Raw genomic sequence first — 16780 nt, forward strand, 5'->3', positions numbered from 1 at the left:
GTGACTCATTGTGTGGGTAGTCATCAACTATTAATAAAATGATGCAATTTCGCAGAGGTTCAGAAATCTCAGATTAAACAGTGACTCTTGTGTGCTGAATTTAGTCTTTCACTGATGATGTACTGTACAGAAAAACACTTACATCTCTCTCGCATGCGGCGGGCTGGGTCGAACTGGGCTAGTTCTTTCTCCACGTAATAAAGGACCTTCATGGAATCTCGCTCCTTGTCGGCCTGAATGCGGTAACCTTTTCGCACTGTGAAAACAAAGAAATGCGTAGCTATTTTAAAGTCCAACTCTAGCCATAACTGGTATTTTAGGCTTGGTTAGGCACTGACGCCTTGTATCACAGCTGACTGCTTATACCACTCTTATGGGAAGGTTCTCCACAAGATTGTGGAGTTGCCTCTATGGCAATTTGTGCCCATTAAGCCAAAAGAGCACTTGTCAGGTCGGGGACTGAGGTTGGATGAGAAGACCTGGCTAACAATTGGTGTTCCATTTAATCTCAAAGTGAGTTGCAATGGCAGCCTAGGACCCTTCTCGTAATTCTCCTACCCTTATTTTCCACCTCATTCAAAGTTCTCCATCTACGAAAGGTGCTCGCAGTGCTATAGGATGCTCCTCTTAGCTTACTTAGCGGGTTATCCCTGTAAAGCCTGGGAAAGTTGGGAGATGTTGGCACCTTTGAGGAGGACCAGTGGCATAGCGTCTTAGAATCTGTTCATCTTAGCTCCCTCAATGCATCTCAGAGGCTTTCACAACTGCACATTTTTTTGCGAGCTCAATACACCCCTTGTATACTGCATGTCATGGATCTATTAGATTCCCCTATATGCTGTCGTGATCAGGGCAACCTTATTTATGTGCTTTGGTGTTGAGAAGAGCTGGAGATATGCACAGAGCTGGATCAAATAAGGGCTCAGGTAAGTAAAAAGGTGTGGGGGGGGGGAGGGGGGGGGGTTAGCAGGGATGCTGATGCCTAAACATTTTTTACCTTAATGCAAAGATTGGTTGACATCTGTCCACGTTTGCAAGGGACAGTCCCCATTTTCAGAGGTCTGCCCATGGAAAATGCCCCTGGCAATGTGGTCTGGAGCCATGTGTGGCAGATGTCCCTTGAGACAGCTTCCCTATGCAGCTATATTGGGGATGACGTCACATCTTCTATTGGGTGTCTGCCTCTTGTTCCAAAAGTCTGTGACTAATTGTTTGAGAGCATGTCAAAAATGAGTGCACGAGTTCCTGGGTTTGGCTACAAATGGGGGTGTGAAGTTGTAGGCGTCACATAAAGTGGGCGTGGTCATTAGAAGGAACCCATTTTTTTTTTTTTTTTAAATCTAGCAACCTCGGTGCCTTTTTTGTCCCCAGTCTGGTTCTGCAGTTGCTCTCTATACTGTATAATGTAGAAGTGACTACAGAGGCACAGTATCTCACAAAAGTAAGTACACCCCTCAGATTTTTGTAAATATTTTCTTCTATCTTTTCATGTGACAACACTGAAGAAATGACACTTTGCTAAAATGTAAAGTAGTGAGTGTACAGCTTGTATAACAGTGTAAATCTGCTGTCCCCTCAAAATAACTCAACACACAGCCATTAATGTCTAAACCGCTGGCAACAAAAGTGAGTACAGGCATACCCCACTTTTAAGTACGCAATGGTGTTTATTTACTAAAGCTGGAAAATGCAAAACCAGGCTCACTTCTGCATAGAAACCAATGAGCTTCTAACCGCAGCTTGTTCAATTAAGCTTTGTTAATAAAACCTGGAAGCTCATTGGTTTCTATGCAGAAGTGAGCCTGATTTTGCACTTTCCAGTTTTAGTAAATAAACACCATTGTGTACTTAAAAGTGGGGTATACCTCTACACCCCTAAGTGAAAATGTGCAAATTGGGCCCAATTAGCCATTTTCCCTCCCCGATGTCATGTGACTCGTTAGTGTTACAAGGTTTCAGGTGTGAATGGGGAGCAGGTGTGTTAAATTTGGTGTTGTCGCTCTCACTCTCTCATACTGGTCACTGGAAGTTCAACATGGCACCTCATGGCAAAGAACTCTCTGAGGATCTGAAAAAAAGAATTGTTTCTCTACATAAAGATGGCCTAGGCTATAAGAAGATTGCCAAGACCCTGAAACTTAGCTGCAGCACGGTGACCAAGACCATACAGTGGTTTAACAGGACAGGTTCCACTCAGAACAGACCTCGCCATGGTCCACCAAAGAAGTTGAATGCACGTGCTCAGCATATCCAGAGGTTGTCTTTGGGAAATAGAAATATGAGTGCTGCCAGCATTGCTGCAGAGGTTGAAGGGGTCAGCCTGTCAGTGCTCAGACCATGCGCCGCACACTGCATCAAATTGGTCTGCATGGCTGTCATCCCAGAAGGAAGCATCTTCTAAAGATGATGCACAAGAAAGCCAGCAAACAGTTTGCTGAAGACAAGCAGACTAAGGACATGGATTACTGGAACCATGTCTTGTGGTCTGATGAGACCAAGATAAACGTATTTGGTTCAGATGGTGTCAAATGTATTTGATGGCAACCAGGTGAGGAGTACAAAGACAAGTGTGTCTTGCCTACAGTCAAGCATGGTGGTGGAGTGTCATGGTCTGGGGCTGCATGAGTGCTGCCGGCACTGGGGAGCTACAGATCATTGAGGGAACCATGAATGCCAACACGTACTGTGAAGCAGAGGATGATAATCTCCTTTCGGAGACTGGGCTGCAGGGCAGTATTCCAACATAACGACCCCAAACACACCTCCAAGATGACCACTGCTTTGCTAAAGAAGCTGAGGGTAAAGGTGATGGACTGGCCAAGCATGTCTGCAGACCTAAACCCTATTGAGCATCTGTGGGACATCCTCAAATGGAACATGGAGGAGCGCAAGGTCTCTAACATCCACCAGCTCCGTGATGTCATCATGGAGGAGTAGAAGAGGACTCCAGTGATGACCTGTGAAGCTCTGGTGATCTCCATGCCCAAGAGGGTTAAGGCAGTGCTGGAAAATAATGGCGGCCACACAAAATATTGACACTTTGGGCCTAATTTGGACATTTTCACTTAGGGGTGTACTCACTTTTGTTGCCAGCGGTTTAGACATTAATGGCTGTGTGTTGAGTTATTTTGAGGGGACAGCAAATTTACACTGTTATACAAGCTGTACACTCACTACTTTACATTGTAGCAAAGTGTCATTTCTTCAGTGTTGTCACATGAAAAGATAGAAGAACATATTTACAAAAACGTGAGGGGTGTACTTACTTTTGTGAGTTACTGTATCTGCTCCATTCTCATATTTCCCTGTACATGCCCCATCTGTCCACCAGCATCACAATCTCCAATTACCATTTTGCCCCGGTAGTGAGTCGCTTTGCACCAGCGGGGGCACATGCTGCTTTTCCATTATCATTGGCGGTGGAACGGGAGCTACAGGGACGGTGGAGATGTAGTACGGAGGGCAGGCGGTGGGAACGGCGGGTGGGTAACCGACTTTTGCAGCTTTTCCTGCTTCATATACTAAAAGAAAGTAAAAACAAAAAGGAACAATTTTATTGTATGATCATACCTATGAAAATTCAAACCAAACATGTAATGATAAAATACATAAGTGAAGGTTACCCTCAGTAAAAACGAGGTGTTGGCCCGTAGATTCAGTGATAAAGGCAGCTGAAGTTCCATCAAAATCTCCACAATAAGTATGAAAGTCAAGCCTGGCTGCACCCTCCTCCAAGTGTCCGTATTGGTCAGTGAGACTGCCTATCATGTTACAGAACAAATTGGCGGAGGAGGAGATGCAGGGGAAGCGGCCCAGGAGGAGGAGACACAGGGGTAGCCGTCGTGAAGCTGCCGAGGAGAATATGTAGGGGAAGCCACCAGGTAGTGGCAGAGGAGGAGATGCAGGGGAAGCCATAGGGAAGTGGCAGAGGAGGAGATGCAGGGGAAGCCACCGGGAAGTGGCAGAGGAGGAGATGCAGGGGAAGCCACCGGGAAGTGGCAGAGGAGGAGATGCAGGGGAAGCTGCCGGGAAGCCACCGTGAAGCTACCGAGGAGGAGGAGATGCAGGGAAAGCCGCTGGGAAGCCACCATGAAGCTGCTGAGGAGGACATGCAGGGAAAGCCTCCAGGAGCCGCTGAAGAGGAGGAGACGCAGGGGAAGCCGCAGAGGAGGAGGAGATGCAGAGGAAGCCGCAGAGGAGGAGACGCAGGGGAAGCCACAGAGGAGGAGACGCAGGGGAAGCCGCAGAGGAGGAGGAGACACAGGGGAAGCCGCAGAGGAGGAGGAGACACAGGGGAAGCCGCAGAGGAGGAGGAGACGCAGGGGAAGCCGCAGAGGAGGAGACGCAGGGGAAGCCGGAGAGGAGGAGGAGACACAGGGGAAGCCGCAGAGGAGGAGGAGACACAGGGGAAGCCGCAGAGGAGGAGGAGACGCAGGGGAAGCCGCAGAGGAGGAGGAGACACAGGGGAAGCCGCAGAGAAGGAGGAGACACAGGGGAAGCCGCAGAGGAGGAGGAGACACAGGGGAAGCCGCAGAGGAGGAGGAGACGCAGGGGAAGCCGCAGAGGAGGAGACGCAGGGGAAGCCGGAGAGGAGGAGGAGACACAGGGGAAGCCGCAGAGGAGGAGGAGACACAGGGGAAGCCGCAGAGGAGGAGGAGACGCAGGGGAAGCCGCAGAGGAGGAGGAGACGCAGGGGAAGCCACCGGGAAGCTGCAGTGAAGTCACCGAGGAGGAGGAGATGTAGGAAGGATCCAAAAATGCCCACGACCTAGATGGGGTAAGTGCAGGGCTGGTGGGCAGTCAGACCAGCGAGCGATGGAGACGGGGGGTGGGTTGGAGGAGGTGGTTGGTGGAACCGACCGACTGGGGGGGGTGATTTATTTGCCGCCCCACCCCCTGAAATGGAGCACCAGCCATCGCCGGCTTTGCCCATTCAAGTTTTGGGGGCATAAAAGATCATTGCAGATGCCGAAAAGGCAACCAAAAAGTCACAAACATAGTTAATTAGATTGATTTTCTTTAATAAACACTGCCGGCCTTCTCAGATTCCTTCCATTCCTGAAATGTGGCATGCTCTAATACACTTTGAAAGAAAACAGGTGATGCCCGCTCTAAGGACATTCAAGTAAACTGAGCATCAAGATTCACTTCATGCCATTCAATACTCGTATGAAGAAATCAATGGTAATACTTACAGGCTCGAGGGCAGCAGCAGGTCTCCGGGCAGCAAGGGCACCTCACATAACAGCAGCAGCTATGCGGGCAGCACTGGCACCAGCAAAGTCCCACCATGGCGAAGAAGAGAAAAATCCCGAGTATGACCAAGCAGACAAAAACCCATTCTGGAATCAGACATAAAAAGGGGATTAATGCAGAAATATTCAAATCTAGTTTAGATGAAGAATGTCGGACATTCATTTAAAGTGGAGTTAATGGATTGATATTTGTGACAACATGGACGGCTCCCCCAGCCATCTTTTATGACAGATCCTTTCCAATATTCATGTGGCTGACAAATCCCAATGCAAGGCTAAACTTTAACTTTAAATGTCACTAAACACTTGCAAATAAAAATATAATTTTTTAATTTTTTTATTTGGTAAAGCTGAACATCGGGCACAAAAACTTTCATTTAAATATATTCCCCAAAGCCATGAATCTAATTTGTATGCACCAACCAAGATATTACCTTGTAAAAGTAGCAGTGACATCCAAGGCCAGGACAAGGGGTGGGCAGGAGGGACGGCTGCCCTGGGCACTGTGGTATCAAATGAGGTAGGGGGGCACTACAAGGAAAATAGGGGGGGGAGGGGGATTTGTGCTGAGAAGGGGAATTCTGGGGGGCAGCAGGGGGTAAGAATTGTTCTAGGAGAGTAAACCTAGGAGGGTGCGCTAGGAATGGGGGGTTGGGGGTGTTGAGGGGGGGGGGGTGTGGGGGAATGTGGGGGAAGAGGATTTATGCTAGGAGGAAGGATTTGGGCTATAAAAGTTAAACGGTAGGGGGAAAGTATTTTTTTTTTCCATTCAGCACTGCGCTACTTTAACTGCCAATTGCGCGGTCATGTAACGCTGTACCCAATTGAAATGTATATATTTTTTCACAAAAAATAGAGATTTCTTTTGGTGGTATTTGATCACCACTGGGTTTTTAATTTTTTTATTATATAAATGAAAAAAAGAAGGTAACCTTTTGAAAAAAATAAAATAAAAAATATCCAATGGAAAAAAAAAATCTATTTTTTTTTTCCATCAATTTAGGCCAAAATGTATTCTGCTACATATCTTTGGTAAAAAAAATAATCCCAATATGTTTATAATGATTGGTTTGCATGAAAGTTATAGCATCTACAAACTATGGTATATATGCTAAAATTTCTATTTTTTTTTTCTACTAGTAATGGCGGAGGATCAGTGACTTAAAGGGGTTGTAAACCCTCGTGTTTTTTTCACCTTAATGTATCCTATGCATTAAAGTGAAAAAACTTCTGGCAGTCACCGCCCCCCCTGCTTTTCTTACCTGAACCCCGGAATTCACTCGGCGGTGACGCGCTGTCCCTCTCTCCACGGGGTCTCGGCTCTTCATTGGATAGATTGACAGCAGCGCAGCCATTGGCTTCCGCTGCTGTCAATCAAATCCAATGATGCGGGCACCGGGGGCGGGGCCTAGTCCGGCATTCATGTCTATGGACGCAAATGCTGAACTTGAGGACGCGCCCGCATGGTAACACGCCCCTGGGAGAGTGCTTCTCCTAGGGGGTTATCTGATGTGGGGAGAAGCTGGAAGAGACACCGGGGGACCCCAGAAGAGCAGGTTCGGGGCCACTCTGTGCAAAACGAGCTGCACAGTGGAGGTAAGTATAACATGTTTGTAAAGCTTTGTTGTTTTTTTTTTAAATAACAATCACTTGAAGCCTCGTACACACGCTTAGATTTTCGGACAGCCCCAACGTCTGTTTTTTTTGTGACATGTTATTCTCACGTCGAAAATATTTCACAATATGAAAATTTTCGGACGACAGAATACAACGTCAGAAGTTTGGCTCCTATATATCCACTATCAGGAACGTTGGCACATTGCTACCTGTGTTTTCACAGCGTCACCCTGTGAGAATACACGTTAAACCCGCAAAATCTCTCACAACGTCGGAAGCGACGTAATGTGTTGAATAGTTTTGCATGTCTTCTTTCGTTTCTGAGCGTGCCTAGTCTTGCTCTTGCGATTTTTTTTTTTTCGTACGAAAACTGTACTAATGAAACGAAAATCTGACGCCCATACTTTGTAGACACTATAACATTTGCGCAAACCAAAATCAATATACGCTTATTGCGATTTTTTTTTTTACCAAAAATATTTAGAATACTTATCGGCTTAAACTGATGAAGAAATTTGTATTTTAAAATTTTTTGGGATATGTATTATAGCAAAAAGTAAAAAAATATAATTTTTTTTTTCAAAATTGTTGCTCTTTTTTTTGTTTATAGCGCAAAAGTAAAAACCGCAGAGGGGATCAAATACCACCAAAATAAAGCTCTAATTGTGGGAAAAAAAGGACATAAATTTTGTTAGGGTACAGCGTCGCACGACCGCGCAACTGTCAGGTGAAGCGACGCAGTGCCGTGTAGCAACAAAATTGCCTGGTCATTAAGGGGGTAAATCCTTCTGGGGATAAAGTGGTTACATTTCAGATCCATCATGGCAGCGCCTGTTAGCGGGCATCCGCTCACCTGCTGCCGCCACGTCCCTCACCTTGTTGTGTCACTGCCGCATCACCGGCCGCCCAATTAAAGTGAATGGAACTGTCGGCGAGTCAAGAGCGGGTCAGAGGAGGACAGAGATGACAGTTGCTCTTTAAAAATTATGAATTAAATCGAGTTGATTTAAATCAAGTCCACCCTGATTTTTGGGTTTACATACACTTTAATGAGTGTCAGTATAAAGCCAGAAGAGAACAAAAAATGTATGCGTCGTGGCAAATTTTAAAAGCCATTCTCATAAAATGCTCTGAATGAGAGATAAGTTCAGAACGAACATGCTGCATGTAATTTGATCCTATTGTAAGTGGCTGCTGCAGAGTCTTTTTCCACTCTTCATTTGATTGTATAATATTCTATCACCATTGATGGCAAGGATAGCAGGAAACGCACTCTGTGATTGCAGGAGTGGAGAAATGTGTAAAAATAATGATCGGAGTCCGGCCATCCATATGTGTCCGTTCCGTACTGCGCATGCGCAGTACGGAGCAGACGAAGCTTCGGAAAATCTCCGAAGCTGAACGGCGCCTGCGCCGTGAGTGGAGGAGGTAGCCCCACTATCCAAGCGGACATAGGGTTTAGAATTTTAGAGGGCCCCTCGCGGGCGAGCTTCGCTCGCCACGCTTCGGGCTCGGCCTCGCTGCGCTCGGCTCTTTTTTATTCTAACTCTATGTCCACTTGGATAGTGGGGATAGAACCTGGACTCACGGCGCAGGCGCCGTTCGTCCTCGGCAATTTTCGGAATCTGTGCTCCTGTGTACTGCGCATGCGCAGTACGCAGGGGACAGCATCTGATGGAGGACCCTATTTCACAAGACACCGGGTCTGGTTAATGCTTTCTTTTACATATGGCTGCCCTGTGTATTCAGTCGTGTATTCTGGGTATTCTGCGTTCCTTTCTTTCTTATGCTTCCTCCCAGGTAGCTTCTTCTTCCTATGATCTGGGCACACAATGCTGTCAGTCAATGGCTGGGTTCTGGGAATGTGGCAGTGACAGCGGGTAAACTTTTTCTCCAATTGTAGCTTTTAGATGAATAATGATTTCCTCGCACAGATGAGACAAGGACACCGAACAGCCGCTGACTGATCGAAACTGCCTAAGAGAAGCGTCTCTGCTTCTCTTATCTCTCGCTGGGACTCGGAGGACTGCATGACACATAATACCAACAGTGCACGCTGGAATGAGATACATCGATGACAGCAGAAAGATGGAATTTTAAAGGTGCCAAGCAAACACATTTTTTCTTTTTGTAAAAATACTGTCCTCACTCTCCTATCCCTCCCTTTTTTCCTTATATAATTTTTGGATGATGGTACATTCTAATGCCTAGTTTTAGGCCTTGATATTTGAGGCTATACTCAAAAATTTCTCAGTGTGTGTGTGTGTGTGTGTATGTGTGTGTGTGTGTGTGTGTGTGGGGGGGGGGGTCATGTGAAGGGGTAGAGGACACAGTTATGGAGACAGGGTCACCCCCATAGCAGTGTCCTCTATCATCCTTCACACCACCCCCCATCTCTGCATTCTGACTGTAACGTATTCCTGATCCCAGCATTCTGACCGCAATACTCCTGATCCCTGCATTCTGACTGCACGCATTCCTGATCCCTGCATTCAGAGCGCAACGCACTCCTGATCCCTGCATTCTGACTGCACGCATTCCTGATCCCTGCATTCAGAGCGCAACGCACTCCTGAACCCTGCATTCTGAGCACAACGCACTCCTGAACCCTGCATTCTGAGCGTAACACACTCCTGAACCCTGCATTCTGAGCATAATGGTCAGTGAGCATCAATGCAGTCTGATTAGTGCCCATCTGCAGCCTCAATGCAGCCTGATCTGTGCTCATCTGCAGCTTCAGTGCAGCCTGATCTGTGCCCATCTGCAGCCTAATCAGTGCCCATCTGCAGCCTTGCTCCTCACTGCAGCCTGATTAGCGCCCATCTGCAGCCTTGCTCCTCACTGCCGCCTGATTAGTGCCCATCTGCAGCCTTGCCTAAATAGACAGAGCCGGTGTTCTGCCATATAGTGTCCGGCCATCATATAGTGTCCGCCCCGTCCGGTGCATGCGCAGTACGGAGCAGACGAAGCTTTGGAAAATCTCCGAAGCTGAACGGCGCATGCGCCGTGAGTGGAGGTGGTAGCCCCACCATCCACGCGGACACAGGGTTGTGAATATTAGAGGGCCCCTCGCGGGCGAGCTTCTCTCGCCACGCTTCGGGCTCGGCCTCGCTGCGCTCGGCTCTTATATTCCTGCTCTATGTCCACTTGGATAGTGGGGATAGAACCTGGACTCACGGCGCAGGCGCCGTTCATCCTCTGCAATTTTCGGAATCTGTGTTGCTGTGTACTGCGCATTCGCAGTACGCAGCGGACACTATCGGATGGAGGACCTTATATGATAGGACACCGGATCTCCTGTGTACTCGGCTCGGTGTCACGCCCAGTCCCGCCCCTTGGCCGGCATCCTATGATGGACATAACGCCGGTCCAATGCCGGGATGTCAATGCCGTCCAGGGGGCAGGACTGAGCGTGACTGCGAGCAGAGCCGAGTACACAAGAGATCCAATGTGAAAAAGAGTGGCTGACAACACAGCAACTATTAAACCCCGCGCCACTAGAATTAGTAATAAAAAATGTATGAAAAATTGAACAATCAAATAATCAATGAATCAAAATATGTGCTAAATGAAACACTAATAGCTGCTCCCTAGAAAAACAAGAAAAAACCTGTAGTGCTATAAATATACTCATAAAAGGGGCGCTAGACCAAATATCAAACAATAAAAAATGTGAGACTAGTGATCATATAATATCTAAAATGGTACATAACATATCACAAAAAACTGCAATATACCAAAAAAAGGTTACAAACAAAGTAAAGTGAACAACAATAGTAGGTGAAGTCCCAATTACAGTGGTGTGAAAAAGTGTTTGCCCCCTTCCTCATTTCCTGTTCCTTTGCATGTTTGTCACACTTAAGTGTTTCGGAACATCAAACCAATTTAAACAATAGTCAAGGACAACACAAGTAAACACAAAATGCAATTTGTAAATGAAGGTGTTTATTATTAAAGGTGAAAAAAAATCCAAACCATCATGGCCCTGTGTGAAAAAGTGATTGCCCCCCTTGTTAAAACATACTATAACTGTGGTTGTCCACACCTGAGTTAAATTTCTCTAGCCACACCCAGGCCTGATTATTGCCACACCTGTTCACAATCAAGGCATCACTTAAATAGGAGCTGCTTGACACAGTAAGGTCCACCAGAAGATCCTTAAAAGCTACACATCATGCCGAGACCCAAAGAAATTCAGGAACAATTGAGAAAGAAAGTAATTGAGATCTATCAGTCTGGAAAGGGTTATAAAGCCATTTCCAAAGCTTTGGGAATCCAGCGAACCACAGTGAGAGCCATTATCCACAAATGGCGAAGACATGGAACAGTGGTGAACCTTCCCAGGAGTGGCCGGCCGCCCAAAATTACCCCAAGAGCGCAGCGACGATTCATCCAAGAGGTCACAAAAGACCCCACAACAACGTCCAAGGAACTGCAGGCCTCACTTGCCTCAGTTAAGGTCAGCGTTCATGCCTCCACCATCAGGAAAAGATTGGGCAAAAATGGCCTGCATGGCAGAGTTCCAAGGAGAAAACCACTGCTGAGCAAAAAGAACATCAAAGCTCGTCTCAATTTCTCCACAACACATCTTGATGATCCCCAAGACTTTTGGGACAACATTCTGTGGACCGATGAGACAAAAGTGGAACTCTTTGGAAGGTGTTTGTCCAAGTATATCTGGCGTAGAAGGAACACTGCATTTCATAAAAAGAACATTATACCAACAGTAAAATATGGTGGTGGTAGTGTGATGGTCTGGGGCTGTTTTGCTGCTTCAGGACCTGGAAGACTTGCCGTGATAAAAGGAACTATGAATTCTGCTGTCTACCAAGAGATCCTGAAGGAGAATGTCCGACCATCTGTTCGTGTACTCAAGCTGAAACGAACTTGGGTTCTGCAGCAGGACAATGATCCTAAACACACCAGCAAGTCCACCACCGAATGGCTGAAGAAAAACAAAATGAAGACTTTGGAGTGGCCTAGCCAAAGTCCTGACCTGAATCCTATTGAGATGTTGTGGTATGACCTTAAAAAGGCCGTTCATGCTCGAAAACCCTCTAATGTAACTGAATTAGGACAATTCTGCAAAGATGAGTGGGCCAAAATTCCTCCAGGACGCTGTAAAAGCCTCATTGCACGTTATCGCAAACGCTTGGTTGCAGTTGTTGCTGCTAAGGGTGGCCCAACCAGTTATTAGGTTTAGGGGGCAATCACTTTTTCACACAGGGCCATGATGGTTTGGATTTTTTTTCACCTTTAATAATAAACACCTTCATTTACAAATTGCATTTTGTGTTTACTTGTGTTGTCCTTGACTATTGTTTAAATTGGTTTGATGTTCCGAAACACTTAAGTGTGACAAACATGCAAAGGAACAGGAAATGAGGAAGGGGGCAAACACTTTTTCACACCACTGTAGGTGCTAACACCAAAACAAAGGAAATACAAATAACAAAATAAGTATAAATCCAAAAGTCCAAAGCAGTGGTTTTTTTAGTGAAAGCCTTCTTCTGAATCCAAAAACAGAACAACTGCTGAGATCTTCTATAACGTGATAAAACAATGTCCCTTCACCAAGAATTTATGGACATAAAAAGGACACCCCACTTGTGAAGAAAATAGATGTCTTCTTACCAGATGTCAAATAGGCTTATGCAGGGTAAAATCCCTGCTCACATGGAATCAGGTGGACCTCCTATGGACAGAAGCTTCTCCTCATAGACTCAGATGGGTCATAAAAAAAGCCAAACAGAAATCCATAGCGTAATACCGTTTAATAAAACATAAATTATAAAACATAAGGCCGAATGGCTGCTTACATAAGTTGGTGCCCAACCTGGCACTGGGGCTGCTTGCTTAAAACAAAAAGTTTTCGTAATGGATACGTAGTTCCTCGTGGTATAAGGCGTGCGTTCCACCGAAGGGCAGCCGATGACCAAGGACGACCGGAACTAAACGTAAACGAACGTGACTGGATACCGCCTCGACGTACGTTTCGTTTGACACGTCATCAGGAAGCGTACCCAGTCACAAAAATTAACGTTCTTTATAGTGTCTCGATCGATCCAACAGACCAATCGAGAAATACTTAATTTAATGCGCAGCCTCAGTCCCACTTAAGGCTAACAGCAATAATAATTCAAATAAAAACGAAAATCACAAATAAACATTTGTAACATATCATCCCGAACAAACGAAGGGATGAATTAGAATAAAAGAAGATCAGAAAAGGTGAAATTTAAAAAAAAATAAATAAATAAAAAATACTAATCCAATCGGTTTCATCATTGAAAAAGCAGAGGGGATAAATTGCTTGTGATTTACAAACCAACCACTAGATGTCAGTCTGTAATATAGAGATGAATACCCCTTCATCAATAAAAAATAAAAATAAAGATAAAAATAAAAATAAAAAGAGGGATAGTTTTTATCTGATTACTGATAAAAGGTTTCTTCAAAAAACCATATGTGAAATTATTAAATAGATCACTGCCATTATCCAAAAAAGGAAAACTGGCAATCTCTCTGGTTAATAGATGTGGGGAAAATAAACCCAACCAAAACCCCCATCACAGGCCAGAGAAAACGCCACATAAATTCCAAAGTGGAAAAAGGCAGAAAAATAGCTGGATCATGAAATACGGGAAACTTTTTAGTCATTAGACAAAAAACAATTCAGATCAAGTTCTATGTTCATTCCTAGAGGTTGCATAGTATTTAAATTGTATATCCACTTCGTTTCGTTCTTTGATATCTCCCTTTTCATATGGGTTCCTCTCCAATGTTTAGAGATCTTATCGATCCCATAAAATTTACAGAGTGCAGGGTCACTATCGTGATGTGTTTTGAAATGTCTTGACACGCTATGGTTGGGAAATCCTTTCTTAATATTTGTAAGATGTTCATTAATCCGAATTCTTAGCTGTCTGGTAGTTCGACCTACATACTGCATGGAACAGGGGCATTCCAGCACATAGGTGACATGGTCTGAATTACATGTGATTAATGGTTTAATTTTATACTCTAGCTTGGTAACTTGGGATTGAAACTGAGTAATCTTCCTTGATGAACCGGGTCCTCTAGTAGTCTTGCAAGCTTTGCATCTCATGCAATAGTGGAAGCCGGATCCATCAAGGAAGGTTACAAGTTTTTTTGGGGGGTCGGGGACATTACGGGCTAGTTGGTTTCTCAAACTCGGTGCCCTTCTATAAATAAATTTGGGATTCCGCGGGATAATGGAAGCCAAATCATTATCTTGTTGCAAAATGGGCCAATATTTTTTAAAGATGGTTTCTACTTGTTTATACTGCCTGTTGAACCCTGTCACAAAGGCTATAGCTCCTTGATGTTCTGGTTTAGCCTTTGATACCAATAAAGTTTGTCTGTCCATCTGTGACACCTGTGTTACGACTTTCTCTAAAGTTTTTTGTGAGTAGCCCTTTTCCAAGAACCTACTAGTTAAAACCTTAGCTTGTGACTGGAATTCAGACTCTTCCTCGCAGTTACGTTTTAATCGCATATATTGTCCTTTTGGAACAGCTCCTATCCACTGTGGATGATGGCAACTATGTGTGGGCACATACCCATTTCTGTCTGTGACCTTAAAGTAGGTTTTAGTAACAAACTTGTTATGCTTTTTCATAATAGTGAGGTCCAGGAAATTCACTTCCACCTTACTGAATTCAGCTGCAAATTTCAAGCAATATTGGTTGGCATTCATATTGCTCAAAAAATCTTTGAAGCTCTCTAGCGTACCTTTCCAAAAAAGAATTACATCATCTATATATCTTTTATAGAAAGTAAGAGACTTATGCATGTTTTTATAGATGGTTTCTGATTCCCATTTATTAAGAACAATATTGGCTACGCTGGGAGCATAACGTGCTCCCATCGCCACTCCTGATAATTGGTTGTAATACTCATTATTGGCCCAAAAGAAATTATTGCTCATAGCGAGATCCAGGCCTCTAATCAAATAGTTTATCTGAACCTTTTTTAATTTAGATTCTTTTGTTAGTGCCCACTTTATTGCCGTGAGTGCATCTTTATGTTGGATATTGGTGTAAAGTGATTCAATATCTACCGTGATCATGATGGTATCTTCTGATGCAATTAAATCTTGTAAAAGTATTAACAGATCTCTACTGTCTTTCAAGTATGAAGGACTTTTTGTCACTAGTGGCTTGAAAAAACCATCCAGATATTCTCCCAACCTCGCAAGCAAAGATTCCATCCCGCTTATTATAGGTCGGCCGGGTGGTCTTTCACTATTTTTGTGTATTTTTGGCAAAATATACATAACTGGAATTTTAGGAGCATGTGGTACAAGGTAATAAGCTTCCTTTTGATTTAAAATATCTTTATGTAGGCCATCTGTTACCCACTCTGTAAGTTGTGTTTTTATTTTTAACGTCGGATCACTGTTTAATTTTTTATAAGTGTAGGTGTCGTTTAATAATCGTCCCATTTCTTGATAATAATAGTCTCGGGATAGTATCACGAGACCCCCCCCCCCCCTTATCTGCTGCACGTATCACTATCTGTTTGTTTTCTTCTATCATTTTTATGCCTTCCCATATAGTTTTATTTTTAGCTTGTCTTTTAATTTCTAAATTCCTCACATCATGTTGGACCATATTTTTAAACACTTCTATGTGGTGATGCGTCCCTTTCTTGGGATTAAACACGGAATTATTTTTCAACCCACTACGTACATATGATGACTCAGTGGTGGGGATACTGGTTTTTAAATTAGGGTTAATGAAATGTTTTTTAATATTAAGTTTTCTCACATATTTCTCGATGTCAACAAATAATTCAAACTTATTCACATCTTTATTGGGTGCAAATTTTAAACCCTGATTCAATATTTCTAATTCTTTTTTGGAAAGATTGACGCCGGCTAAATTAAAAATACCCTCATTTACTTGTCTCTCTTTCTTTTTCTTTCTCCTGCCTCCTCTCTTTCCTCGTTTTCTATAGGTTCTTGTGGGGGGTAAGGGGTAGGAGGGATACGATAGGGCCCCTTCCATCCTCTCCCTTCCCCCCCCTGGTGCTGATTTTGGTGAGGCCCTGGTCTTCCTCTAAAGTTACCTCTAAAGGCACCTCTAGGGGGCCTTGGTGGAAAATGATTTCTTGGTGGTTCATAATAATGATAATCCGGATATCTATTGTCCAAAGGACTATACCTATTATAGGTATGTATCGGGCGGGGAGAGGAATAGGGGTAAGACTTAGAGGGTGGATAGTGGTGAGTTTTGGAATTACCCCCTTGTTTGGTAGTAGTTTTTTTCGGAGTGCTTGAAACTGGTTTGGCTTTGGTCAACGAGTCTAAGGTGGGTTCCCTTTCACCTGAAGTCTCATTGCCAGAATTAGCCAGAAGAGTTTCCTGCCATTTATAAACTTTATGTTGTTCAAAATCTTTAATATCCCTCTGATATTTTTTGATCTTTTTATTTTTAATTTCACTATCATATTTAGCCAGATGACTCTGGAGAGTTTTGGCTCTTTCTGAATATTCATCAGTGGCAACGAATGGTACCATTCTTTCTTTAAGGTCTGCGATCTTGGCATCCAAAATGGCAGATTTAGCTTTCCTTTTCCTGACCATGAGTTGCATTAGTTTTTGCTCACAGGCATTGAAAAACTGGTACCATTCATCTAGCATTTGGAGATCTTCAGTCCCTTCATTGGGACTGATATCCCACCTGAGTCTCCTTGGAGTCAGGCTCTTTTCCATATACATATCAAAGGAAGCTACATCCCCTTACCCCTATTCCTCTCCCCGCCCGATACATACCTATAATAGGTATAGTCCTTTGGACAATAGATATCCGGATTATCATTATTATGAACCACCAAGAAATCATTTTCCACCAAGGCCCCCTAGAGGTGCCTTTAGAGGTAAC

At 44.2% G+C, this 16780-nt stretch overlaps 1 protein-coding gene across 4 annotated transcripts in view; it reads right to left on the bottom strand.

The window, feature by feature from the left end:
- The window catches only part of ILDR2 (immunoglobulin like domain containing receptor 2), a 456394-nt gene that overhangs the window by 18253 nt on the left and 421361 nt on the right, over positions 1 to 16780 (bottom strand). For all 4 annotated transcript variants that reach the window (XM_077479741.1, XM_077479738.1, XM_077479740.1 and 1 more), the window contains 3 exons: positions 5196 to 5342; positions 3351 to 3521; positions 143 to 256 (listed from right to left, as the gene is read on the bottom strand). In XM_077479741.1, coding sequence (XP_077335867.1) covers positions 143 to 256; positions 3351 to 3521; positions 5196 to 5342 — 432 coding nt within the window. The remainder of the gene's footprint in view (positions 1 to 142; positions 257 to 3350; positions 3522 to 5195; positions 5343 to 16780) is intronic.

This window comes from Lithobates pipiens, unplaced genomic scaffold (assembly GCF_037356315.1).
Source record: "Lithobates pipiens isolate NorthernLeopardFrog02 unplaced genomic scaffold, aLitPip1_a1.2 Scaffold_16, whole genome shotgun sequence".
NCBI lineage: Eukaryota > Metazoa > Chordata > Amphibia > Anura > Ranidae > Lithobates > Lithobates pipiens.